This window comes from Eublepharis macularius, chromosome 3 (genome assembly GCF_028583425.1).
Source record: "Eublepharis macularius isolate TG4126 chromosome 3, MPM_Emac_v1.0, whole genome shotgun sequence".
NCBI classification, from domain to species: Eukaryota; Metazoa; Chordata; class Lepidosauria; order Squamata; family Eublepharidae; genus Eublepharis; species Eublepharis macularius.
Window position 1 is genome coordinate 187,775,839 of NC_072792.1, and position 26,518 is coordinate 187,802,356.

At 48.8% G+C, this 26,518-nt stretch overlaps 3 protein-coding genes across 3 annotated transcripts; 1 reads left to right on the plus strand and 2 right to left on the minus strand.

Annotated features, from left to right (window-relative positions):
- The first annotated feature begins 6,721 nt into the window (after positions 1-6,721).
- On the plus strand, positions 6,722-7,717 carry LOC129325756 (olfactory receptor 51G2-like). Its single transcript, XM_054973629.1, has one exon. The coding sequence runs from the start codon at positions 6,722-6,724 to the stop codon at positions 7,652-7,654; it is 933 nt and encodes a 310-aa protein (XP_054829604.1). The 3' UTR covers positions 7,655-7,717.
- Positions 7,718-11,120: 3,403 nt separating this feature from the next.
- Positions 11,121-14,393, minus strand: LOC129326395 (olfactory receptor 51G2-like). Its single transcript, XM_054974551.1, has 2 exons — positions 13,442-14,393; positions 11,121-11,518 (listed from the first exon to the last, which is right to left on the minus strand). Exons 1-2 carry the CDS (start codon positions 14,382-14,384, stop codon positions 11,121-11,123), a joined length of 1,341 nt encoding a protein of 446 aa, XP_054830526.1. The 5' UTR covers positions 14,385-14,393.
- A 7,792-nt stretch (positions 14,394-22,185) lies between these two features.
- Positions 22,186-23,142, minus strand: LOC129326396 (olfactory receptor 51G2-like). Its single transcript, XM_054974553.1, has one exon. It carries the CDS (start codon positions 23,140-23,142, stop codon positions 22,186-22,188), a length of 957 nt encoding a protein of 318 aa, XP_054830528.1.
- Between the last annotated feature and the right edge of the window lie 3,376 nt (positions 23,143-26,518).

Genomic DNA, 26,518 nt, shown 5'->3' on the forward strand with positions numbered 1-26,518 from the left:
TGCCAGCTGCCCCCCTCGCCTGAACTCGCCTGACTCTACAGGCGAGGCTTGGGGGGGGTGGCAGCATTGCCCACCTGCCACGGAGGCAATTGCCCAGAAAACTAATCTTGACACAGCCATTCGGGGGCTCTGTTCAGACTCCTTCAGCCAGGGCCTCCTCCTGGTAGAGGAGGGAGTATGGCCATGGGTTGGGGAGACCGGGGGGGGGGGGTTCAAAAATCCTTGTTGCTAGAGGGCACTCAGCCCCTTGACTTTCTCCCGCACAGGAGAAGTACATCCCGAGGCAGAGCGCTGTCTCACCAGAGGGCCATGCATCATGGACACCTGCCCAGAGTGTTGCAGGTTGGGCTCAGCCTTGGCTGTGGACCGGCCTGGATCACTTGCCACACGTCTCTGTTTCCCTTGCAGGCAGGTTGCAACTCATCCGGGAGAGAGAGGAGCATGGCTGCCCCAGCCGCCCCGTAAACCTTCACGAGTGCCGTTCAGGTCCTGCCCAGGGAGCAGTTTCCAAAGGCAGCCCACACCTCAGCCATGCTCCCCCAAGGGCAGGACGAGGGATGGATGTTGCAGCTCTGAATGCCGCGCAAACTGCCTTTGCTCCCTGTCCAGCCGAGGAACCTTGGCAGGAAAGACACCCAGAGAACCTCTTCACCATTTCCAGTTTAATAAAATATGTATTGAGAAACAACAAACTTCCTGTCTGCTTGCTCGCTTCCCTGCCCTTGACAGAAGCCCTGCCCCAACTCCCCGTTGGAATGTCTTTTCATGCATCCCCACAAATGTTTCCTGGTTCCAGGCTGGGATGGATGGGGTGGGGCTCTGCTGTCAGGAGGAGCAGGCGTCAAGTGGGGCCCCGTCCAGCTTCCCTGCCCCCTTCCCCTGCCCCTCAATGTAACTTCAGGCAGTGGGGTGGGAGTTGAAGTGTGGCCCGTGAGTGTCTGGCAGGGCGGGTGTGTGTGTGTGTGCGCGCTGCACTGCGGACTTTCGTTCTCTAACAGACTGAGCTGCTGGCATCTGATAAGCAGTTGTCACCCCAGGATAGAGGCATGCCTCTCAAGGCCCAGCCCGTGTTCTCGCATCGCTATGATGCAGTGAGGTGTTCAAATAGCACTGCCGGAAGTCTGTGGGCACTTTTCGCTCCCATCACCTCTCGCGTGGCTTCCAATGGGCTTTCCTGTCACTCGGTGAAGAACCCACCTCCCTGCCTCTCTGGAATGTGGGGGCGGATCCCACGTGCTGCAGGCTGTGAATGGGACCCTCGCCGGGCCCTGCCGCATTTCTGGTCCCGCTTGTCAGGGAAGGGGAACCTGTTTCTCACGGTGGCAGCGGGGGGGGGGGGTGGGATTTGCAGGCGCACCGAAATGGGAGTTGGACGGGTGAGAGGGTCGGTGTTCGATCCAGACTTTATTGTCACCTCTGCTCTCCTCCCCAGCAGGGATGCCAGCTCCCTGACTGGGGGGGGGAGGTTCATTGGTGGGCAGCGGGGATCACGGCGTCCCCATTGGCTGCTCCGCCGCTTGCCCCTCGCCTGCCTGTCAGGGGAGCGGTGTGGCCATTGGCTGGTGTGAGTGGGGTTGTCAAGGGAATGGCAGGCGGGTGCTCTTGGCGGTGGCTGCACCTCACCTTGCCACGCTTGGCCACCCATACGCCAAGCCTGTTCTTAGGATTGGGCTGCCCAAGTCGGTCTTCAAGGTGCTACTGGACCCGAATCTATGCAACATTCTGAAAGTTCAGTGCCAAAGGGAGGGCATTGGATCACGATATACAAGCCCAGTAAAGGGCCCTGAAGAGTTTCGGGCAAACACTCTGTTTTTCACCTTAACAGCTTTAACCAACACAGTCATGACGAAAGAAAAGCAGGAGGGGCCGGGACTGTCCAGTGTTTTGCAAAGCATATCCATGTCTGATCACCTGCCTGCTGTGTTAGGCTCTCAATCCATGGAGCTTTCGGCTGCCAAGGAACAGGTTTATTCCCCTAAAATGAGGGTTGCCCACCTGGGCCACAGAACTAAGTCATGACTTAACCATAAACAATACCTAGAGGGGATACCAAAAGTGCAGTAAAAGCAAGAGTCTAGGTACAAATAAGGTTGCACTCTATTCCATTATGCCTTATGCTCTTAGTGGGAGATTCAATTATTAGGAATGTGTATGTGTGTGCGTGTGCATGTGTGTGTGTGTGAGAGAGTGGTGCGAAGGTTGTAGACATCATGTATTGTCTGGATTGTCTTAATAGCTAGTCCAGGAAGAGAATTCACATTTGTATTGCATGTTGGAATGTTGAAAAATGTCATTGCACAATTCTGGAGGAAAAATTTGACTTACTAGTGTCAGACTACGGAATCCCAGTTATCTAGAGTTGGTCTCCCCCCCCCCACCCCCTTGCAAGAAGCACAAAGTTTCTTGGTTCCAAAAGGTTTATTGAAAGACTATGCTCAGGATACAGGTGTCCATAATCCAAAGGCTGATGAGGCCCTTGGCTGAACGAAAGCTTTGTTGAGAATGGCATGGAAAAGGAAAGTTACAACACTTCAAACACCCATTCCCAGCCTCCCCCCTAGTCCTGTCTGCGAAGGCATGAGAAGACGAGAACATCAAGGTCGTTGGCTGGACTGGATAGATAAGGCTCTTCGCTCCCATGGATAAGGTCGTTGGCTGGACTGGATAGATAAGGCTCTTCGCTCCCATGGATATGAGCGGCCTGGTCGACACCTGGGCCTGGAGGGAGGAAAACTAGACAACTACTGATTATAACACAAGTTAATATGGCGTTACTCTGGCCAGAGAATTGACCTCTTGACAACTAGGCAGAAGGTAAAAGGCGAGGATTTCAAAGGTAGCATTTTCAGAACTGCTACCTGTCCACATGCCACATCCGCTAGATTGGGAGTCTCAGCGTGTGGATCACAAAGTGGTGCTGAGAGGAAGAGTTTAGGTTTTTTGGGTACTGGGGAACTTTCTGGGACAAGCTGAACTAAAAAGGTCTTCATCTGAACTGAAAGGAAGCCACACGGCTGGTGCATAATATCGAAAAAGGTGGCAGAGCAGCTTCTATATCGAGGGTCTGCTGCAGAGGCAAGAAAGTCTATCTATGGAAGCTGCTACTAAAAAAGCACTCGTGTTGCTCAACAATTTGAACATAGTACAAAATGATTGAGGCTATCTAGTGACAGGCTCACCTCACCTGTGAATAAACAGTTTGTTCATGATGAGGTCAAACGTCAATAATGCTCACTTCACACTTCCCAGCATCTCCGCAAAAAGCTGGATGATCGACAGGGCACAGTGGGCCCCCTGGAGACCACAACTTATCAGACAGCACAGTATTTATTAGGTAATGGGAAACAAGCAAGGTATGTTGAGGGTATGTTGCAAGTGTTTTCTTAAAAAGAGACTCTTCTCCAGAGAGCCAGTTTGGTGTAGTGGCTAAGAGCGCGGGACTCTAATCTGGAGAACTGGGGTTGATTCTCCACTCCTCCACTTGAAGCCAGCTGGGTGATTTAGTTCAGTCACAGCTCTCTCAGAGCCCTCTCAGCCCCACCCACCTCAGAGGGTGATTGTTGTGGAGATAATAATAACACACTTTGTAAACTGCTCTGAGTGGGCGTGAAGTTGTTCTGAAGGGTGGTATATAAATCAAATGTTGCTGTTGTTGTTGTTATTGTCTACATACAAAGATGTTGCAATAATGAGCAGAACTTCCAGAGCCTTGTGTTTTTGGCTCTGTATACAATGAACTTAGCAACTCATAGAATCATAGAATCATAGGGTTGGAAGGGACCTCCAAAGTCATCTAGTCCAACCCCCTGCACAATGCAGGAAATTCACAATTATGCACACACTCAGTGACCTCTGCTCCATTCCCAGAAGATGGCAAAATACTGTCAGATTCCCTAGCCAAACTGGCCTGACCCCAAGGTGGCCATCAGCCTTACTGTGGGCATGGAAGAGGCCACAAGAACTAAGCACTGATGCAACCCTTCCTGCCCTCCCTCTCGTGATCTGCCCAGGTTCACAGAATCAGCATTGCTGTCAGGTGGCCATCTAGCCTCTGCTTTAAAAACTCCAAAGAAGGAGAGCCCACCACCTCCCGAGGAAGCCTGTTCCACTGAGGGACTGCTCGAACTGTCAGGAAGTTCTTCCTAATGTTTAGCTGAAAGCTCTTTTGATTTATTTCAACCCGTTGGATCTGGTCCGAACTTCTGGAGCAGCAGAAAACAACTCTGCACCATCCTCTACATGGCAGCCCTTCAAGTGCTTGCAGATGGTTCTCCTATCGCCTCTCAGTCGCCTCCTCTCCAGGCTAAACATGCCCAGCTCCTTCAACCTTTCCTCACAGGATTTGGTCTCCAGGCCTCTTGCCATCTTCGTTGCCCTCCTCTGGACTCGCTGTTAGGGAGGCAGACTCCGAAGTCCCAGAGAGGGTTGCCAGGACCACATAAAAGCTCTTGCGATCTTGGCATTGCAGGCCCATGTCTGTGTGTAGAGATAAGAGGAGGGAGGTTTGTGTATTTTAAGTGGAGCTCCCAAAAGCTGCATCACAGCACCAAAGACCTCCAGATCAGGAGGGAATCGAGGTCAGTTGAACTGCCTTTCTAAAATGCAGCAATTCGTTCAACTTGTCAAGGGTGTTGGTTGGGGATGTGCGTCTGCATTGCCAACTTTAGGCATGAAAGGGGTGAGTTGGGTTTGAATTGGGTTTAGATTTACATAGTGATCCAAAGATGTCTTACATAGAGACACAGATTATAAATGCAACCTTTGAAGTATCTGAAAGTCTTCAGGCAAGCCCAGATTCAGCTACTGGAAGCAGCTTCCTTCCTTCCTTCCATCCTTCCGTCTGTCCGTCTGTCAAGAATACAAGCGGAAATTCAAGATACATCTTAGCCTCAGGTCAGAGAAAGCCGATTGCTGTATGCTCTAGGAAAAAGCCACATTTACTAATCAAAAAGGGTCAATCCATGCCGGAAGTCTCCCCAAAAAGATCCAGGCTTAATAGCATTCCTCAAGTTGCTGGAGAGGAACTCTGAAGAGACAACAGGGAAGTTCTTAGTATATTATTAAGACTGTGGTTTTGTGCTTCAGTATAGGTAGTCTGGTGGGCTAGAAGATAAGGATCAGAGAATCCATTCCAAAGTCACTTTCCAAGGTAATTATTGGGCCGGAGTTTGTAATTTTCTAGAAGCGATGTATTTAATAGGCTACCATGCCTACAAAATATAGCACAAGTGTGATGGAGTCTAATTTGGAAGCCACGGTGTCGGTTATGGGAGGCACTCATTGAAATCTCTGGTCAGTCATAAATAGGTTGCCAACTGATGCTGGCATCCTAGTAGGAGAACTCAGAGAATAGGGACCATGTATGACGTCACTTCTGGCCCCAAAGCAACAGCCAAACATAATTATGTCACTTCTGACGCTCAAGGGGGAGGAGCCGGAGAGAAGAGCACGGCTGCCTGTCTGATTCTTAAGTGACTGGCGCTGGACCGTTCCGTCCCCCACGCTGGCCTTATCTCATCTGCAAGGACTTCCCAGGACAGCTTTAGCTGGCCTTGCAGTGAAAGAGGCAGAACGTTTCACGGGTTGCCAGCAACTTTGTTTCTTTGACCGCCCAGTTCGCCCCTAGGATAGGCATCGCTTCTGGCCTCCGCTCCCACGAGTGCCACCTCAACGAACAAGAAACGTTTCAGAGTTAGCTGTAGCCTTCCAAATGATCAAGAAAGCTGTGGCATTTTAAAGGCTAACAAGCTGATTGGGGTGGAGGTCTGTTGTGGATGAAAGCCCAGTTTGCCAGGGCTGTGAAGTCTCACTTTCACTTGGAAAACTATATATATATATATAGACATACAAATGGGAGGGGGGGGGCTTGTGAGGACTCCTGGGACAGCGTTTCCTTTCCCCCCTGTATTGCCCTCCCCCACTATTTCCTCTTTCCCTTCCCTGAAAGCCCCCGTAGCGTCTCCCTCTTCCTGCGTCCTTCTCTTTCCCATCTACCTGCCAGCCTACCTTTATCTGCCCCCCCCCTCTTCAGCTTTCCCTCTCTGACCCGTCCCCCGGAGGCCTTTTCCTGGGAAAAATCTGGCTTAGTTTTGTAGCGGCAACAAGTGTTAGGCCTGTCACCCGCGAGTCCTCCTCCATCAGGGGACACGACGGGGAAAGAGAATGGGACATTTTCCAGGGCTATTTTGGACTCCGAGTCACAGAACCCAATGGGTTGGTAAGTGCAGTTATACTCTAGTGGTTGCTAGCAACTTCCAAAATGGCCAGGGGGCATTCTTTTCTTAAAGCCACAGATGTTTTTGTCATTGTGGGGAGTTTTAATCTCTTGGGGTTTTTTTTAGCATTCATAGAGAGGCATCTATGGAGCTGCCCCACACCCCGCTGCCCTTCAGAGGTGTGTGGCACTTTGAGCTCCCTCCTTGCCCTCTGAACTCTCTAAATTCAAACTCCAGATAGGCTGTTCCTCTCTCTGTGTGTCCTACGCATACCTGAACAGACCTTGAATCACTCCTAGAGCGTGCAAAGCATCTTTGTGTCAGATCCCAAATGTGTGGGAAAGGATCCACAGGCACTAAGAAATACTAACTTTTACTCAGGCCCTTAACTGCAGAATCAGCGGCAGCATCTAAATCAGGGGGTCGGAGTGGGCTGCTAAAATAGCCACAAGATTTTCTTTCCTTTCAATAGGAGGCAAAAAAGAACAAAAAAGTCGAACAGCAACATGACCTCCTCCAATGAGTCTCTTGGTCCTCCGGCGTTCCTCCTGACAGGCTTTCTGGGGCTGGAAAATGTCCACGTCTGGATCTCCATCCCCATCTGCTCCATGTACTTCGTGGCCATCGCTGGGAACTGCACCATCCTCTTCATCATCAGGACGGACCAAACCCTCCACGAGCCCATGTACTACTTCCTGTCCATGCTGGCTCTTCTGGATCTGGGCTTGACATCTGCCACTATGCCTTCCGTGCTGAGCGTCCTCTGGTTCAACCACCGCGTGATCCACTTCGATGCCTGCCTGACCCAGATGTTCTTCATTCACGTCTTTGCCTTTGCTGAGTCGGGCATTCTTCTTTCTATGGCCTTTGATCGCTTGGTGGCCATCCGCAGCCCACTGAGATACAGGACAATCTTGACCAATAATACTATTATCAGGATGGGAGTAGGGGTTTTCCTCCGTTCAGCCATACTGGTCTTCCCAGCTTCCTTTCTCCTGAAAAGGATGACATACAGGCCAGTCAATGTGCTCTCCTATTCATTCTGCTTGCACCAAGATATTCTGAAGTTGGCCGTTTCAGAAAGGAAAATCAGTAGCGGCTATGGCTTGATGGTGGTGCTCTCCACCACAGCTGTAGACTCGGTACTGCTTGTTTTGTCATACATTATGATCCTCAAAACCGTGCTGCGCATTGCCTCCAAGGCAGAGTGTTTCAGGGCCCTGAATACTTGCATCTCCCACATTTGTGCTGTCCTCATCTTTTACATACCATTGATCGGCATCTCTATGATTGTCCGATATGGGAAAAATGCTCCTCCTGTTGTTCATATCCTTATGGCCAATATATCCCTTTTGGTGCCACCGCTGATGAATCCCATTGTATACAGTGTGAAAACCAAGCAAATACGGTCAAGGATAGTGAAAAGATTCCAGAAGTAGAAGGGCTCGACCGGAGCTTCTTAGATCGGACGTGCCAGGCAAGTTATGAGGCTCTGTACCTCTCAGATCACGGCTGTCACACGTCACACTGCTTATGAAGCTCCACAGAAACAAGGCAAAAGATTGCCACACCGGACTGAGGTAAGAGTAACACAGTAATTATGGACTTAGCTCTCGTGGGACAGAGTCCCCTTAGTCAGACACAAGAATCGGTAACTTTATTCAGTAGGCATATATATATATATCAATGGGAGAATAAATGGGTATGGCTGCATTTCCACGGATTAGGCAGGCTTCCGGGGTCCCAGCTGGATGGGCTCTCCAGCAGTCCTTCTCCTCCCCCAGGTAGAGGACAGCCTGTTCTTAGATCCTGCTGACTTTTAGATCGCCATGGCTAGCTCCACCGTCTAAACTGCTTTGCCTAGTCTGGAAGATGCAGCGTACCTGCTGGCCAAGAGATGCCCGTTCTAAGAGATGTTGGTGCCTCTGACGTTATCTTGGCCTCGTCCCAGTATTCAGGAAGGCCCACTTGGGGAGAGATTGCAGGGTGCCGGAAGCAGCAATAAGGCACAGGGCCCTGGCACACGCCTCTTCCGGCCCCCGTTAGAGATACATGTTTTCTCATAAGGTTGGGAGACAGGCATCGGCGTGCCAATGTGACTTTCTGAAATGATATTCTATCACAATTCTGTAAGGTTGTAATGACAAACGGCAGCTGAATAGCTCAAGATTAGCTTTTTCATGAACATCCGTCATTCTAGGGCGCATGAGTGGAAACTACCTTGAAGGGCAGGCTGGCAAGTAATAATGGAGGAAGCTGATAATACCCCACTTTATGCCGAGGGTAACTTTCTCCGTCATAGTAAAAGGCTCTCAGTGGGTTGCAGCTTCTGACTAATAAATGCAACAGATCTCTTTTATCCTTCTGCTTGTGTTACCCAAATGAGAGGTCTCCTTAATTAGCTGGGGGAATTAGCGTTAATAATAACAGAATAGCATTCAATGCATATACTGCCCTTCAGGACAACTTAATGTCATAGAGTGGTTTATAAAGTGTGTTATAATTATCCCCGCAACAACAATCACCCTGTGAGGTGGGTGGGGCTGAGAGAGCTCTGAGAGAGCTGTGACTGACCCAAGGTCACTCGGCTGGCTTCAAGCGGAGGAGTGGGGAATCAAACCTGGTTCTCCAGATTAGAGTCCTGCACTCTTAACCACTACACCAAACTTGCTCATTAAGGAGGCAGAGAGAGGGAGTAGCTGGGATTTTCCACCTATGTCTAGAGGATTGTTCCTTTAGAGATCTTGCAAATAAACAGGCAGATGTTCAACAGGAAAAAGTGTTTTTATTAAGATAGAATAAAAGGCAAGCATACAGAAAACCACACACAGCATACACACAGGGCTAACTAATGAAACGGAGGAAATGGGAAAGCAGTTTTGAGGAAAGGGTGACAATTACCAGTCTCAAAGAGGAGGGAGTCCACAGAGTAGCAGCAAAATGACTAGCATTTCATGGAGAGAAGAAGCCCAAATAGATTGGGGTTTCATGAACGGGTACCAAGGCACACACACACACTGAGCACATGGCTGGGAAGAATCATAGCATTCCCTGGGGCAATGGTGACATCTTGTTCCCCAAAACAATAGCCTGGTGGCTTCTCTGGAGGTAGGGCAATAAATTGGGAGAGGTTTGATATGACTATCTAGGATGGTCTGTAGGTGAAAATACTGCTTGATGACCTGGTAGGTACCGGATGGGAGACTATCAGGCGTGCTTAGTTTCGATTAGGACAAGTGTGTGAGGGGAGGTAAAGGAAGGTGTTGGTGGGATTCGGCAGGGAGTTTTCTCAGGAAGCCTCATTCTCTCTGCGTCTCTCCTGGGCATGGGGGCTGTCAGTCAGTCATCCCTCCTCTGACTCCAATCTTGGTAACTTTCCAGTCTCCAGACCAGCTGGCATCTTCTCTGTCTTGGGCCAGGCAGTGTCCAGGACCTATGGCAAGGGGTTCATGATATTCCATATCTATAAACTGCCCTTACAGTGTGGGGAGGGCGGCCTGACAGCTACACTTGCTATGTAAGTCCTGCTTCAAGGCCTGTAACTGAGGCATAAACAGAGATAAAAATGTAGGACATCTTGTGGTGTTTCATGTTCTGAGAAAATCTATGAGGCTGAGTATACATGGAATTCCGCCATGGAGAGATGTGAGAGCTGAGACATCACAAAAAGTAACTTCAAATCTAACCAGATCTTGCATTTTATTTGTTTATTTATGCTCTTTATGGTCCGCTTTCTCACTGCGACTCAAGGCAGATTGCGCAGTCAGTGTAAGTCAATGCAATCAACGGTGGAGGCATTTACTAAGCAATACAACAGGGTATAGATTGCAGAAATTTGAAAATAAACAGAAATCCTATATAGAGCTGAACCAGTGCTGAAACAAAGCATAGCATATTAAACAATGCGGAAACTGCCCAGTAGGAGCATACTTAAAGCTACAGACAGTACACAGTAGTTACCAACTTCAAGCAAATATTACAAGTCTCCAAAACCTTTTATTCAAGGATAGATTGTACTCCTTTTTCTAAACACCTGTGAAGATGGCTTCTGTGATGCCCCCATAAGAAAAAAGTTGCCCTATCCTCCATTGGTTGATTGATTTAGACAGGGAGTTTTTTCTGGGAAAAGAGGTGGCAGGACTCTCAAGAGGGAAATGAGGAAGAAACACATTCGTTTCTTTGAAATAAAATTATTTTCAAGCACTATTGCCAAGTATTTTCAAGAGGTGCCGGAACTCCGTTCCATGGTGTTCCCCCTGAAAAAAAGCCCTGGATTTAGATATTTATATTCCACTTTTCTTCCCAATTGGGACCCAAAGCAGCTTACAACATCATTACCTCTTCCTCCATTTTTATTCTCACAACAAGAACCTTGTGAGGTAGTTTAAGGAGAAGAGCATAACTGGCCCGTGGTCACCTCCTGGGCTACCATAGCAGAGTGGGATTCAAACCCGGGTCTCCGGCATTCAACACTTTGCCTGCTGCAGCACACTGGCTCCATTTGCACCATGTTCCAGCTCAGGAATCCCCGGGTGATACTCCAGCTCCTGGGAATACAAAGATGGCACCATTTATACAGTGGAAGAAACCAGCACCCCTGCACATTATTTTGTATACCTTTTTACCCACCAAAAACAAGTTTCCTTTTAATTCCTCCACCTGCTTTTACTGCAGGGTTCCCATCCCCCCGCTTGGGGCGGGGGATCTCCCAATCCCACCCTCCCTCCCCCACGCCCGCTTACCTGGCCGGTGGGGGGCACGCTCCCTGGGGCGCCCCCTCTCCAGGTGGCACGGCACGCCCCAGGGTGCGGGGCACGCTCCTGCGCAGCGAGAGCAGGCGGTGGCAGAGAGAAAGCAGGCGGTGGTTGCAAGAGCACGCCGCTCTCACTGCCGCCGCCCGCGTTCTCACCACCGCCGCCGCTGGCGCTCTGCAGCCAGCGCCAGCAGGGTCGAGGAGTGCAGCGGTGGTGGCAGCAAGAGAGCAAGCTGTGGTGGCCACGGCTTGCTCTCTCGTCGACGGTGCCGCCGCGCCCCTTGTCCATGCCAGCGCGGGCAGCACAGGGGCAGTGGCGGCGAGGGAGCAAACTGCGGTGGCCACAGCCTGCTCTCTCTCTCGCCGCCGCCGCACCCCTTGTCTCCGCCGGCGCTGGCAGCACAGGGGCAGCAGCGGCTGCGGCGCACACGAGAGCTCTCTTGCTGCCGCCACTGCCCGTGTGCTGCCCGCACCAGCAGGGACAAGTGGCACGGCAGCAGCGGCAGTGAGAGAGACAGAGAGCGCTGCCCGCGCTCTCTGCCCTTCCTCCCTGCGTGATGACATCAAAAGTGACGTCATCACGCACACCGGGAGCGTGCGCGCGTGCTTTGCACGCGCACAACAAGGACAGCCCCCAATGAGGTAGGAGCCAGCGTCCCAGTCTCCCGCTGGGAGACTTGAGGGAACTGGCAACCCTATTTCCCTGATGGACACCCACCAATCTGAAAATTCATTGGAACAAAAGAGGTGTCTCGGGGCTATGCAGCTTTTTTTCCCCCCATGTTGTTCTCAGCACCTCATGCTTGTAGGACTCAGTCTTTGTTAACAGGAAATGCAGGCAAACTGTTTGGAGGAGGAATAGTTGGTGTAATCTCTTGCTCTCGTGGCCTCCTGGGAGTTTTAGTTGTTTTTCAAGGGAAGGCCTATCATCGCCCAGGCAACCACAGACCTCTCATCCAGAATCATGATGGAGGATTGCCAGGACAGGGTCCCTGTGTGTGCTTTAATCAAAAAGAGTCCAGTAGCACCTTTAAGACTAACCAATTTTATTGTAGCATAAGCTTTCGAGAATCACAGTTCTCTTCGTCAGATGCATGGAGGGCAGAAAGAGAAACTGGTCAGATATAGAGGAGGAGAGGGGAGGGGAGGAGGAGAGTGTGTGCTTTGACTCTAGCATATGAAGCTGCTCCTTGGCCCACTAGAGGGAGCTAAAGAGTTGGCGCATTCCTTATAAGGGAAAAAAGGCGCAGTTTTCCCTGAGGGATCGGAGGGCCTGGAGCTGAAGGGAGAACGAAGCGCTTTTACCACAGAAGCACTCCTTTCCAGGAATAGCCTGTATTAATATTTTAGCTATTAAGATTTTAGAATTTCTTATACTAATTACTGGACGGGAGGATTGTGTTTATATTAATTGGCTGTTAGTCTGTATTTTGGTTATTGTTGGGACTATTGGAAATAAATGTCAGATGTGAATTTTCCCTGAGAGATTGGATTCCCTGAGAGAAGCTGCCAGAGAAGCACTCTCACCTCAGAAGCACTCCTTCCTATGAATATCCTATACTAATATTTTAGATATGAGAATTTCTTATACTAATTACTGGACGGGAGGATTGTGTTTATATTAATTGGCTGTTAGTCTGTATTTTGAGTATTGTTGGGAGTGACTATTTGAAATGGATGTTAGATGTGAATTTTCCTTGAGATATTGGAGGGCCTGAAGCTGCTGGGAGAAGCACTCTCACCTCAGAAGCACCCCTTCCTAGGAATATCCTATGAACACTCTCTATTAATAATTTAGAAACTCCTGCAGTGAACAGAAGAGCACAGCTACAAATTGGTGCATCTCCAAGGGACTGGCCAGACAGATGCCAGAAAGACTGCGACGTGGGCCTGCTCGAATAAAACAAGCCTGAATGGTTACATGTTGATTGTTATTGTATATGCTTAATTACTGTTCCAAATAAGACGTCTTTGCAAGTTGGTTCTTTGTTATTTTCATAAATGCAAGTGTCACAAGGTGGGATCACGCTGTCATAAACGTAAACTCTCCCAGTTCTTAAAATAAAAATATATATTTATTTGATATTTCTCCTTAAACTAAATAGGTTGCACACAGTCACAAGCCTAACATTTAGATGGAACATTTCTAAACTGCCCCTCCAGAAAATGTTCTGGGCATGGCATTTGATTCAGACGTTGATCCAAAAAATTTGGTTAAGGACTGAACTCAACATGTGCATGGATAGTTTGATCACAGTCAGTTAAAATGTCAATCATGTTTGCTTCATGTCCCAGGCTCCGTGTCCCATACTGGAGTCTACAAATGGTCTAATTAAGTCCTGAGTCCTTATGCTTCTTAACCACATCTGTGGCACAAAACCCTGAGAGATGCAGGGACAACCTTGACTTGAGAAGAAGAACAACATGTTGTCATCCCTTGCTTGGCCAGGATGTTGGTTCTAAGAGGCTTCACTTGACCCTTCATCCTTCCGGAACTTTTTAACTATCCGTGTTCGAATTTGTTTCGTTTTCACACTGTACACAATAGGGTTCATGAGGGGTGGCACCAGAAGGTAGACGTTGGCCATGAGGATGTGAACAACGGGTGGAGCATTTTTCCCATATCGGTGGATCATAGAGAGGCCAATCATGGGTACATAAAAAGTGAAGACAGCACAGATGTGGGAGATGCAAGTATTCAGGGCCCGTAGTCGCTCCATCTTGGAGGCGATGCTCAGCACAGTTTGGAGGATCATGATATACGACACAATGAGTAACACCGAGTCAATAGTCATGGAGGAAAGCACCACCATCAAGCCATAGATGCTGCTCGTTCTCCTGTCTGAGCGCACCACCTTCAGGATATCCTGGTGCAAACAGAACGAATAGGAGAGCATGTTTCTTCTCCCATACTGCAGTCTCTTCAGGAGGAAGGAAGCTGGGAAGACCAGAATGGCAGCCCGGAGGAAAACGCCCACCCCAATTCTGCGGATGGCTTCGTTGGTCAGGATAGCCGTGTATCTCAGCGGGTTGCGGATGGCCACCAAGCGGTCAAAGGCCATGGAGAGTAGAATGCCAGACTCAACAATGGAGAAGGTGTGGATGAGGTACATCTGAATCAGGCAGGCATCGAAGTGGATCACGCGGTGGTTGAACCAGAGGACACTCAGCATGGTGGGCAAAGTGGCAGAAGACAAGCCCAGGTCTGAAAGCGCCAGCATGGACAGGAAGTAGTACATGGGCTCGTGGAGGGTTTGGTCTGTCCTGATGATGAAGAGGATGGTGCAGTTCCCAGCGATGGCCACAAAGTACATGGAGCAGATGGGGATGGAGATCCAGACATGATAATTTTCCAGCCCTGGAAAGCCAGTCAGGAAGAAAGCCGAAGGACCAAGGGACTCATTGGAGGAGGACATGTTGCTGTTTTGCAGCCAGGCATCCACTCCTAACACAGGCATCAGAGCCTAAACAAGGCAGAAATCTTTTTTAGTCACAGCCTTTCCAATGCATCTAAAGACCTCTTCTCTAACACCAAATATTTCCTGCTTCTGTCTGTGAACAGAAAATGTGTCAGAAAACCTGTCAGAAAACGTGTAACTAGCACATCTTTGCAGTTAGGGTTGTGATGCTGGACTGTCAAAGCAGAGACTGCTGAGCAGGGAAGCGGCCCTCCAAAGGGGGCACTTTAGAGGTCTTCAGTCTGGCTTTCCTATTTGACTGAAAACTTCACTAGCACCCCTTTGGATGGTGAAATGAAATGCATTTCTATGAGTTTCACCCTCTGGGAAAGAATGGTCAGGAGACAGGATTGCTCAACTGAAGTATTTAAAAGGCTATCACTTAGTGGAGGGAAGGGAGCTGTTCTTGTTGGCAACAGAGGATGGGACTCAAAGCAACAGGTTTAAACTACAGGAGGGAAGGTCCTGGCTGGACATCAGGAAAAACTTCACATTAAGAGTAATTCAGCAGTGGAATCAGCTTCCCGGGGATATGGTGGGTTCCCACTCATTGGCAGTCTTCAAGGAGCAGCTAGATAACTAGTTGGGGATGCTTTATGTTGTTCTTGTGTTGGGCAGGGAATTGGATTAGATGGCCTGTAAGGCACCTTCCCTCTCAGGGATTCTATGATTATAGGACCTAACCAAAAAACTTGTTTCTTGATGCCTGTGGATCATTTTCCAAGCTGTTATTTTTTCTGCAGAGAAGACGTCAAATAGGACTTTTGTGTGCAGAGTAAGTGTGAAAGTGAGACAAAAAACCTCCTTGAATTCAGACAGGGGACAGCCAGAGCTGGGCGTTTGTTGAAACTGGGGCAAAGTTCTCTGGGAAGGCACTCAGTTTTTAACACTCAAAATAAATGGGATGGTATATCTCCACTCACGGAATTGCAAACCACCCCTGCTGCTCACTTACCTTGGAAACCCATCGATGGAGTCACCATAAGTCTGTTGCAACTGGATGGCGCACATATACGTATCTCCAGGCCCTGCTTCTGGGAGTATATTTGCCTCCACTCAGCTCTGCTTGCACATCTGTATATAAAGCCCATATCACAACAAACCCCTTCCAACATTTGTTCACTCAAAGGAGATGAGATGACATCTGCTTGCTTTGCCTCCGAAAGGTCTCGCTTCTTGAGGGAAGTGGGAGGAAGTGCCATTACCAAGAAAGATCCCAGGCAGCAAAGGGACAGAGGGGGAGACGGACAGGAGAAGGCAAGCCTTTCTCCTTGTAGTGCACAAAAGGCTCGAATCCTCTTCAAGGTGAGAGCGGTCCTGGGAGGAGAGATCAAGCGACTTGCCCAAGGCCACTCAGGAGTGCTGCAGAAGAATGCATTTCGTGGCATTCTGGGTCTCCCTGCATTTCAGTGATCAGAGAGGAGGAGCAGTTGCACAGCAGAATATTGCACCCTGCTTTTTTTGTTGCTGTCTTCTGAGGGACTGGCCATTGCTGTGTCCCTCTTACAACAGTGATAGAGGACTGAACCCGTGCTTCTGGTAACCAATTGCAAAATGGCACCCGGTGCATCCTGGAATTAAATGTGTCTCTCATCTTTACTAAATCCGCAGCCTAGACACACACATGCACCCACTCCTGTGAACTTGGACGCTTCATAAGATAGGATACAAATAAAGCCGGCAGCAGTCACTGACCTTCCCTCCAGCTAGAGGACTCCAAGCAAGTCAGTTCCGGAGGTCTTGAGGGTCTTGATGCTGCCTTAGGGGTGAGCCTCAGATTCTAAAAGGAGGAGACGGCCAACTGCTGATCTCCTCACATGGACATGTGCCTGTGAACCCGAGAGCGCAGGAGCCTTTATGCATTCCCAGGAACTCTCCCTGCCTCCCCTGGGATCTCCCAGGTGTTGCTAAGCTGAAAACTTTACCCGATGCCAGAAGCACGAGGCCCTGGGAGGCCTGATCACTGTTGCAGGACCTTCATAGAATCATAGGGTTGGAAGGGATCCCCTGCACAATGATTTGGAGGGAGGAATAGAGGAAACGCTTATTAAAGTTGCAGGCAATACTAAATTGGGAGGCATAGCAAATACGGTCAACGACAGAGTCAGGATACAAGATGATCTTGACAGGCTGGAAAACTGGACCAAAATTAAAAAAAAAACAAATTCAACAGAGATAAATGCAAAGTTCTGCATTTAAGTAGGAAAAATAAAATGTATAATTATAGGATGGGGAGGCTTGTCTTGGCAGTACTATGTGCGAAAAGGATCTCAGGGTCTTAGTAGACCATACACTGGACATGAGTCAGCAGTGTGATGCGGTAGCTAAAAAGGCAAATGCGGTTTTGGGCTGTATCAACAGAAGCATGGTGTCCAGATCACGAGAAGTGATGGTATCGCTCTACTCTGCTCTGGTTAGACCTCACCTGGAGTATTGTGTTCAGTTTGGGGTGCCACAATTCAAGAAGGATATAGACAAGCTGGAACATGTCCAGAGGAGGACAACGAAGACGGTGAGGGGTCTGGAGACCAAGTCCTCTGAGGAAAGGTTGAAGGAGCTCGGAAGTTTAGCCTGGAGAGGAGATGACTGAGAGGGGATATGATAACCAGCTTCAAGTACTTGAAGGGCTGCCATATAGAGGATGTGTCAGGCTATGGAGAACAGGATACGGCAGACAGATCCCTGTACCATCTCGACAGGAAATCCAGGCTCTTGGTTAAATGGCTTTATTCAGAAATCAAATCATTCCATAGATATGTCCATAGGATTACTCAGAAGCAAGGGCACATCTAAGCAGTAAGAGCAAGATTGACAGGAATAGAGATTCTTGGGGGAAATCATCCTCTTAACACACGTTTGCTCCTTTCCCCCCCTCCCAACAGGAAACAGGCTTTTGGCGCGATTTTGCCCTGAGAACAGCTTTCATAGCTGTACTATCAGGTTGAGTCACTGAGCAGCCAAGACATAGCAATGCAGTACACAAGGTCAGGGATACTGAAAGTTTCTACAGTCCATTAGATAAGCACCTGCAAGCAGCCTGGGAAAGAAACAGTTATGGCATTGGCAATATGACATCAAGTTACAGCATGAAACATTGGTTCAGTCTGAGCATTGGCATGTATGGGGTTCAGACATGACAGGATGGCACGGAGTTGTTTTATGCTGCTCCAGAAGGTTGGACCAGAACCAGTGGGTTGAAATTAATTCAAAAGAGTTTTCGGCTAAACATTAGGAAGAACTTCCTGACAGGTAGACCGGTCCCTCAGTGGAACAGGAGTCCTCGGGAGGCATTTGGCTCTCCTTCTATGGAGGTTTTTAAGCAGAGGCTAGATGGCCACCTGACAGCAGTGCTGATTCTGCGAACCTGGGCAGATTGTGAGGAGGAGGGCAGGAAGGGTCACATCGGGGCTTAGTTCTTGCAGCCCTTTCCTACACGTCCAGGGGAAGGCCGATTGCCACCTTGGGGTTAGGTGGAAAATTTCCTCAGGTCAGTTTGGCAAGCGATCCTGATGGAGTTTTGCCATCTTCTGGGCATGGAGTAAGGGTCACTGTTTGTGGGGGGGAAGGTATTTGGGAATTTCCTGCATTGGGCAGGGGGTTGGACTAGATGATGACGATGACAATGACGATATTAATAATAATGATAATAATAATAAACATTAAATTTATATACCGCCTTTCAGGACAACTTAATGCCCACTCAAAGCAGTTTACCAAGTATGTTACTATTATCCCCAAACAAAACGCCCTGTGAGGTGGGTGGGGCTGAGAGAGCTCCAGAGAGCTGTGACTGACCCAAGGTCACCCAGCTGGCTTCAAGTGGAGGAGGGGGAAACCAAACCCTGCATGTCCCAACCCTATGATTCTATGATTTATAGAATGGGACCACAAGGGTCATCTAGTCCAATGTGATATTTAAGCACACTGTTATTGTTATTATTAACAAGGCTTGTTGGCTGCTAAGTGACTGAGATGCGAACGAGCACTCAACTGGTTCGAATCCGCCATCTGCCATGAGCTCAGCAGGTGGCTTTGGATAGTGGTGAAGAATTGCTAAGACAGTCTGCCTACATGTGCTTTGGCTCTCTAGCATATGGAGCTACTCCTTTAGAAGCTGCTACTGTGCACAGTCACAACTCACAAGCCTAATATTTAGACAGAACATTTCTAAGATGCCCATCCAGAAAACCTCCTGGGCGTGGCATTTGATTCAGACTTTGATCCAAAACATTTGGTTAAGGACTCAACTCCACATGTGCACGGATAGTTTGATCGCAGACAGTTCAAATGTCAATCATGTTTGCTTCATGTCCCAGGCTCCGTGTCCCATACTGGAGTCTACAAACAGTCGAATGAGTTCCCGAGTCCTTATGCAGGGGCAGCAGAGTAATATACCCCAGAGGCATCAGAGGAGCTCCCAGTCTGGCCTGGGGAAAGTTAAGAACTGCGGGGAGGCAGGCGGTTCTGAGTCCCAGATCAGCTTTGAAGGGAAATAATATGGGATAGAGTGATTTTTTCCTGGTCCCGTCCACCCAAGCCCCCACATTTCTCACGGCACTCTGCCTACAGTGCCATAATTACCCATGGATATGGTCTTAAGGAGTGGCAGTTGGCTCATGCCTTCTTTGCAGACAGAAGACCTCCGTTCACGCCCAGGCCTGATTCTGCACTGCTGCGCATGCGCCAATGCATCCCTTAATTGGCGAAAGCAGAGCATATTTTCCCAGGCTGTTTCCAGGCTTTAGCACCTGTTCAGCCTGGCGACCTTTTGCTCTGAGATTCCAAGCTATGCCTGCTGGCTATCTGAGGAGGATGAGTCTGTAGGCGATCCTTTGGGGCTCTGTATGTGTGGAGCTCAAAGGGTTGAGAACTTTCCCCCACTGAACCCAAGCAGAGTGTCACTGGACCATGTAGTTCAAATGAGTTAACCTTCTATAAAACTAGGGGAAATATATTGCCTTAAAAACTGCAATATTTGCGAGAGTTGTGCAGAAATGGAGATCCAAGAGCACCTTAAAGACCAACTAGGTTTCCAGCGTACGACCTTTTGAGCTTTTGCAAGCTCATATCCTGAAAATCTAGTTGGTCTTTTCAGGTAGACCCAAATCTTGCTCTTCTATAGAGATGGAGTAGCTAAAAGGGGGTGGCTACTGTGTACTGCCTCTTCCAAGAGATTAACCCAGTAGGCCTCAGTGCAAGCAGGAACGTAGTAGGGACACCGTTTCCCTTCCCCGCTAGAAGCCTGGGCCTAGGGGACGAGGAACAGCCTTTTGTTAAGTATTGTTATATCTCTTTATTTCAAGGCCAGTTATTCTGCCTAAAGTTTTGTTGTTAACAAATAAACCACCAAGTTACAAAGAAAACAGGGTGTTTGCTGTTGCATCACTATGCAATAGTAGCTGCGTTAGTCTTTAGTAACGGAACAAAATTCAAGTCCAAGGACACCTTCAAGGCCAACATTTACCAGGGCATAAGCTTTTGGGGTCAAGAAACTGAGCACAAGCTGACTGCAAGGAAGGCCAGCAACTGGGGAAAGGTAATGATGTGCGGAGATTTTATCTTAATCACACGGCCATACACCATCTCGAGTCTTTATGAGAAAGGTACACTAGAAATAGTAAATAAATAGGCACCATCTTTGGTTTAGGTTTTTTATCTTAGGCACAGCTTTATTTGTATTTTGTTCATTATCAGGAATGTGATGAAGGCTTCTAATATCCGAATGGGTTGAACAAGGATTGTCTGTCTGTCTGTCTGTCTGTCTGGGACTTGAGCTGTGAACTATCCCCACCACTTCACCTCACTAACTGAACCCCAAGTCTTCTTTATACCGAGCCAGGCTACTCCCTAGATCCATTTCCATTTTCCCTTTTTATTATTTATTTATTTGTGTCATTTATATTCCAGCTTTCTCACTGAGACTCAAGGTGGATTACATAGTGTGAGATTAGTGCAATCCGTAGCAAGGACATTTTCATACACCGTCGAGGACATTTCCATAAACAATATCATAGGATAATAAATACAAGTTTACAAAGACCTAGCACTAGCAAGAATCCAGTACAGAGCTGAAGAAATGCTGAAACAGAACATAAGCGATTCTAGGGCTGACATTAGACAACATGAAGCACAGGTAGTTCATAGAAGCACATATACCATTTGGTGTAGTGGTTAAGAGTGCAGGACTCTAAACTGGAGAACTGGGTTTGATTCCCCACTCCTCCACTTGAAGCCAGCTGGGTGACCTTGGGTCAGCCACAGCTCTCTCAGCCCACCCACCTCACAGGGTGTTTTGTTGTGGGGATAATAATAATGACATACTTTGTAAACTGCTCTGAGTGGAGGTTAAGTCATCCTGAAGGGCGGTATATAAACTGAATGTTGTTGTTGTTATTATTAAAGCAACAGATAATATGTAAGGGAACATTGTGGTAAAGTCTACGGTCTCTAACTCATTAGCGAAGCATATGAGACCCCCTCCCTTCAATACTGCCCTCTTAGCTAAAAAAAAGCCTTTTTGAATAATTTGGTTTTGTCTTGTTTGTGGAAAGCCAGGAGGGTGGGGGCTCCCCTGACCTCCTCTGGCAGGGCGTTCCACAGGGTGGGGGCCACAACAAAGAAAGCCCGTGTGTGGGCTGCTGTTGATTTCGCCCATGTGCAGGTTGGCACCTGCAAGAGACCCTGTTCAGATGAGTGAAGTTGCCGTGGAGGGAGGCAGCCCTGTAGGTATGCTGGACTGTAGATATACCCATGATTGTACTGAGACTTTTAACAGCACTTTGAGTGGTGATGATCTAGTTTGAGACAGTTCAAAACTCCATTTTCAATCAATAACAACAATAACAACAACAACAACAATAACAGGAGGTGGGTGGGGCTGAGAGAGCTCTGAGAGAGCTGTGACTAGCCCAAGGTCACCCAGCTGGCTTGAAGCGGAGGAGTGGGGAATCAAATCTGGTTCTCCAGATTAGAGTCCTGCACTCTTAACCACTACACCAAACTGGCTCTCAGTTTTGTCATTACGAAGTGTTTGTTGTTTAAAGTGAGAAAGTCACCATCCAAAACAAAACATTAACATGTTGATTCTAGTTAGGTGTTTTGAAGAAGGGGGATGTAAGTTCACCGTCTGTAAAGCAGTCGTGTTTCGAAGGCAACGGCAGCCGAAGAACGTCCAGATGAGATAAAAACAACCCACGGGAAGGATGTGATGCCTGTAATTTGGTGAGCATCCCGGTTGTACATTTGCAAATATGTAAATGCTTCCTAGCCACAACCCTTAGCTCCTCTAAAAGTAAGGAATGGGCTTCACAACCAAGGATACTCTTTCCCCGCCCTAATCTTTTATGGCATTTCTAGGAATTAGAGATTTTTTTACCTCTTTAACTGAATCAGGAAGCCAAGAAAGGTACAATTGTCATCAATGTCAGGAAACCACTAAAGATCGCACACGCTGAAAGCATCTACCAGCTGGATACAACCAAAGGGTCCTGGTCGCATCTCTAACGGAGCCCTGCCTCCGATGCCACCGCAGGTACTGGGAGTGATGCTGAAGAACAAAAGTTGATCCACGCCTGATTAGGATGGGGCCCTTCACTGCCTGGCCTGGTTGTTCATTCGCTCCGTACCCAGGCAGAATGAGGCTGCAGAATCCACAACCTGGTCTTTCTTCCCGGAACAGCGTGGTTTCAGAAGTGGGACAACACTGCCTTGAGAAGAACCCAGGCACACTGGCATCCCCTTCCTGGCCAAGATGTTGGTTCTAAGAGGCTCCACTTGACCCTTCATCCTTCCGGAACTTTTTAACTATCCGTGTTCGAATTTGTTTTGTTTTCACACTGTACACAATAGGGTTCATGAGGGGTGGCACCAGAAGGTAGACGTTGGCCATGAGGATGTGAACAACGGGTGGAGCATTTTTCCCATATCGGTGGATCATAGAGAGGCCAATCATGGGTACATAAAAAGTGAAGACAGCACAGATGTGGGAGATGCAAGTATTCAGGGCCCGTAGTCGCTCCATCTTGGAGGCGATGCTCAGCACAGTTTGGAGGATCATGATATAGGATACAATGAGTAACACCGAGTCAATAGTCATGGAGGAAAGCACCACCATCAAGCCATAGATGCTGCTCGTTCTCCTGTCTGAGCGCACCACCTTCAGAATATCCTGGTGCAAACAGAACGAATAGGAGAGCACGTTTCTTCTCCCATACTGCAGTCTCTTCAGGAGGAAGGAAGTCGGGAAGACCAGAATAGCAGCCCGGAGGAAAACGCCCACCCCAATTCTGCGGATGGCTTCGTTGGTCAGGATAGCCGTGTATCTCAGCGGGTTGCGGATGGCCACCAAGCGGTCAAAGGCCATGGAGAGTAGAATGCCAGACTCAACAATGGAGAAGGTGTGGATGAGGTACATCTGGGTCAGGCAGGCATCGAAGTGGATCACGCGGTGGTTGAACCAGAGGACGCTCAGCACGGTGGGCAAAGTGGCAGAAGACAAGCCCAGGTCTGAGAGCGCCAGCATGGACAGGAAGAAGTACATGGGCTCGTGGAGGGTTTGGTCCGTCCTGATGATGAAGAGGATGGTGCAGTTCCCAGCGATGGCCACAAAGTACATGGAGCAGATGGGGATGGAGATCCAGACATGATAATTTTCCAGCCCTGGAAAGCCAGTCAGGAAGAAAGCCGAAGGACCAAGGGACTCATTGGAGAAGGACATGTTGCTGTTCAAAAATTTTTGGTTTTATACCTCCCTATAGAAAGGAAACAAAACATTGTGGTTATTTTGGCAGTCCAGTCCTCCCTTCTGTTTTCGAATTGCAGCCAAGCATACACTCCTAACACAGGCATCAGAGCCTAAACAAGGCAGAAATCTTTTTTAGTCACAGCCTTTCCAACACATCCAAAGACCTCTTCTCTAACACCAAACATCTCCTGTTTCTTCCTGTGACCTGTCAGAAAATGTGTAACTAGCACATCTTTGCAGTTAGGGTTGTGATGCTGGAGTGTCAAAGCAGAGACTGCTGAGCAGGGAAGCGGCCCTCCAAAGGGGGCCCTTTAGAGGTCTTCAGTCTGGCTTTCCTACTTGACTGAGAACTTCACTGGCACCCCTTTGGATGGTGAAATGAAATGCATTTCTGTGAGTTTCACCCTCTTGATTCTGGGAAAGAGTGGTCAGGAGACACAAATTAAATGTGTCTCTCATCTCTGCTAAATCTGCAGCCTAGACACACACATGTGCCCACTCCTGTGAACTTGGACGCTTCGTAAGATAGGATACAAATAAAGCCAGCAGCAGTCACTGACCTTCCCTCCAGCTAGAGAACTCCGAGCGAGTCAGTTCCGGAGGTCTTGAGGGTCTTGATGCTGCCTTAGGGGTGAGCCTCAGATTCTAAGAGGAGGAGACGGCCAACTGCTGACGTCCTCACACGGACATGTGCCTGTGACTCCGAGAGCGCAGGAGCCTTTATGCGTTCCCAGGAACTCTCCCTGCCTCCCCTGGGATCTCCCAGGTGTTGCTAAGCTGAAAACTTTACCCGATGCCAGAAGCACGAAGCCCTGGGAGGCCTGATCACTGTTGCAGGACCTTCATATGTGAACATGTCGTTGGCTGATGTCATGGTTGGTTTAACAGTTCTGTGACATGTGCTCTTGATATGCATCACTTATTTCAGACTTTAAAATATTATATTCCCCCAAGTGTTGTTCCCCACAACTGCCAAGAACTGAGTTTAAAGAATATCTTTTGAATGCAGGTTCTAACAAGCAGCCTGTTGCAGCAAGCAGCATTTGGGGTAGACCCAAATTGGCCAGCATTCCCACTGCCTTCCCACTTTATCCCAACCTGGACATAAAACAGTGCCAAGAGGTGCTAACCCAATGTTCCCCATGTGCTGCTCCGGCAGCTGAGGCCTTGCTACTTGGCTGCAGCATAGTGGTTAGGTGGCTGAGCTATGAACCAGCACTCTACTGGTTCAAATCCCACAACTGCCGTGAGTCATTGGTATGTTGTTGTTGTTGATGTTACGGCATTCTCTCCTCAACCTGCCTGCCATCTCTAGTTAATGGTAGGCTGTATCATCCACAACTCTTCGTCCTCAGCTGCCTTCAGGGGCTCACCAATTGCCCGACCTGTACTGTAGCAACCTGCTCAATTTCTCCTGTTCCTAATTATTGCCTAACCAGGCCAATTGTACCTATTACCACCAACAAGGATATTCTGAAGTAAGCTGGGGGGGGGGGGGGAAGGCCCAGTTCATTGCTGACTTGAATGACGCCCCAAAATTCCTGCTCAGTTTCTTAATGGCAACCAACTAGTCCCACATGATTCATAGGTTTATCAGGTGCCTGACGGGGTGGGCGACCTCCCAGCGATTTGGCTCTCTGCCACCTGGTCACTGGTGATCAGTGGGGGGAGGCAGGCAACCCACAGATCACCCACCATCACCAGGCAGTCCAAATGGCTACGTATGCCCTCCTGTGCAATGGCATTGCTTCTGTGACACGGCGAGATCTCTGTCTTTTGGTGCTGCACCTCTGAAGATGCCAGCCACAGCTGCTGGCGAAACGTCAGGAACTACAATGCCAAGACCACGGCAATACAGCCCGGAAAACCCACAACAACCATCGTTCTCCGGCCGTGAAAGCCTTCGACAAGACATCGCTTCTGTTTACACCCGAAGCGACGGCATCACACGAGGGCCAAATCTTTACAAATCAGTCCCAAACTCTTGAGTTGCTTCCAGATGATGTCATTGCATGGGGCATGGGCGCTCGAGCACGCAAAGGAAACACGTAAGTGCGGTGCGCACGCACACACACACCCTCCCATTGGTTGTCAGGGGGTCCCATTGGCTGCTCCAAATGAGCCACGATGGCCCTAGTGCCTCCCCCAGTCCAAACCTTGAGTTTTCCAGAAAAGGCACCCCTGCTCTAGAGGCTGTAAGCTGCCTGGGAGGGCCGGTCAGTCCCTTGGCCAATTGAAGGAACAAGAGCACAACAGTCCCAGTGGCTGAACTGGTAAGCAAAGCCCCAGCAGAACCCACAAGCAGCAGCCGGCTGAGGCCGCCAAAGGCAGATCCATATCAGCCAAGAAACTTGGGGCATAACAGATTACAGAGCAGCAGCTGGATCAGTCCAGTTCAGCGGGACTGCCAAGATCCCGTTCCGCTCACTTCCTGCCCATTCTCCAGCACTCTGCTGGTTGGAATCCCGCTCCTGCCATGAGCTCTGCAGGTGGCCTTGGGTCAGCCCCTCCTTAGCCTCCCTGGCTGGACTGTGGAGATAATGATAACACTGACTTCGTTCTCTGCTCTGGGTGGGCACTAATCTTTCCAGGGGAGTGGTATGTAAGAAGATTGTTATTGTTATTATTAAAGAGCCTTGTTAGCTACTGTAGCATAGTGGTTAAGTGGTTGGGCTGCAAATCAGCTCTCTGCTGGTTGGAATCCCAATACTGCCATGAGCTCAGCCAGTGGCCTTGGGTAATGATGAAGAATTGCCTTGAGAAAGATAGTGAATGCACAGAAGGCTTTATGCCCATCATAAATTTTAATACAAGCAGAACACTGAGCAATACAAGTGTTCCTTGGGAAAGTGTTATTCTTTGCTCCGAGGACTCTGACATCACATTAGCGGAGTAAAGAAGATTAGATGGTTTAATGAAATCATTTGAAGTTCATGTATTACGACAGTCGGACTGTGAATTAGCACTCTGCTGGTTCGACTTCCACTACTACCATAAGCTTTGGAGGAGCCCCTGGGTAATCCACTCCTCTCAGCCCCAGCTCCCCAGCTACATTGTGGGGATAATAACAACACTGACTTTGTCTGCACTCTGAGAGGAGGTACTGATCTGTCCAGAAGGGCAGTATGTAAGTACAGTTATTAGGTAGCAATACCCTACCTCGCCACCTTGGGGTCAGGAAACAATTTTCTCCAGGACAGTTCAACTAGGATCCTGGCGGTGTTTTGCCATTTTGGGCATGTAATAAGGGCCACTGGGGGTGTACGGTGGGGTGGGGAAGGTAGTTGTGAATTTCCTGCGTAGTGCAGGGGGTTGGACTAGATGACCTGAGAGGTACCTTCCAACCCTA

Bases quoted from the DNA above. Each gene is read 5' to 3' on its own strand.
- LOC129326396 (XM_054974553.1), bottom strand. From the start codon at position 23,142: ATGTCCTTCTCCAATGAGTCCCTTGGTCCTTCGGCTTTCTTCCTGACT.
- LOC129325756 (XM_054973629.1), top strand. From the start codon at position 6,722: ATGACCTCCTCCAATGAGTCTCTTGGTCCTCCGGCGTTCCTCCTGACA.
- LOC129326395 (XM_054974551.1), bottom strand. From the start codon at position 14,384: ATGTCCTCCTCCAATGAGTCCCTTGGTCCTTCGGCTTTCTTCCTGACT. The intron at 11,519-13,441 runs GTGAAGCCTCTT...GTCATCACGCAG, and splicing joins CCGGAAGGATGAAGGGTCAA to GGAGGAAGGGCAGAGAGCGC.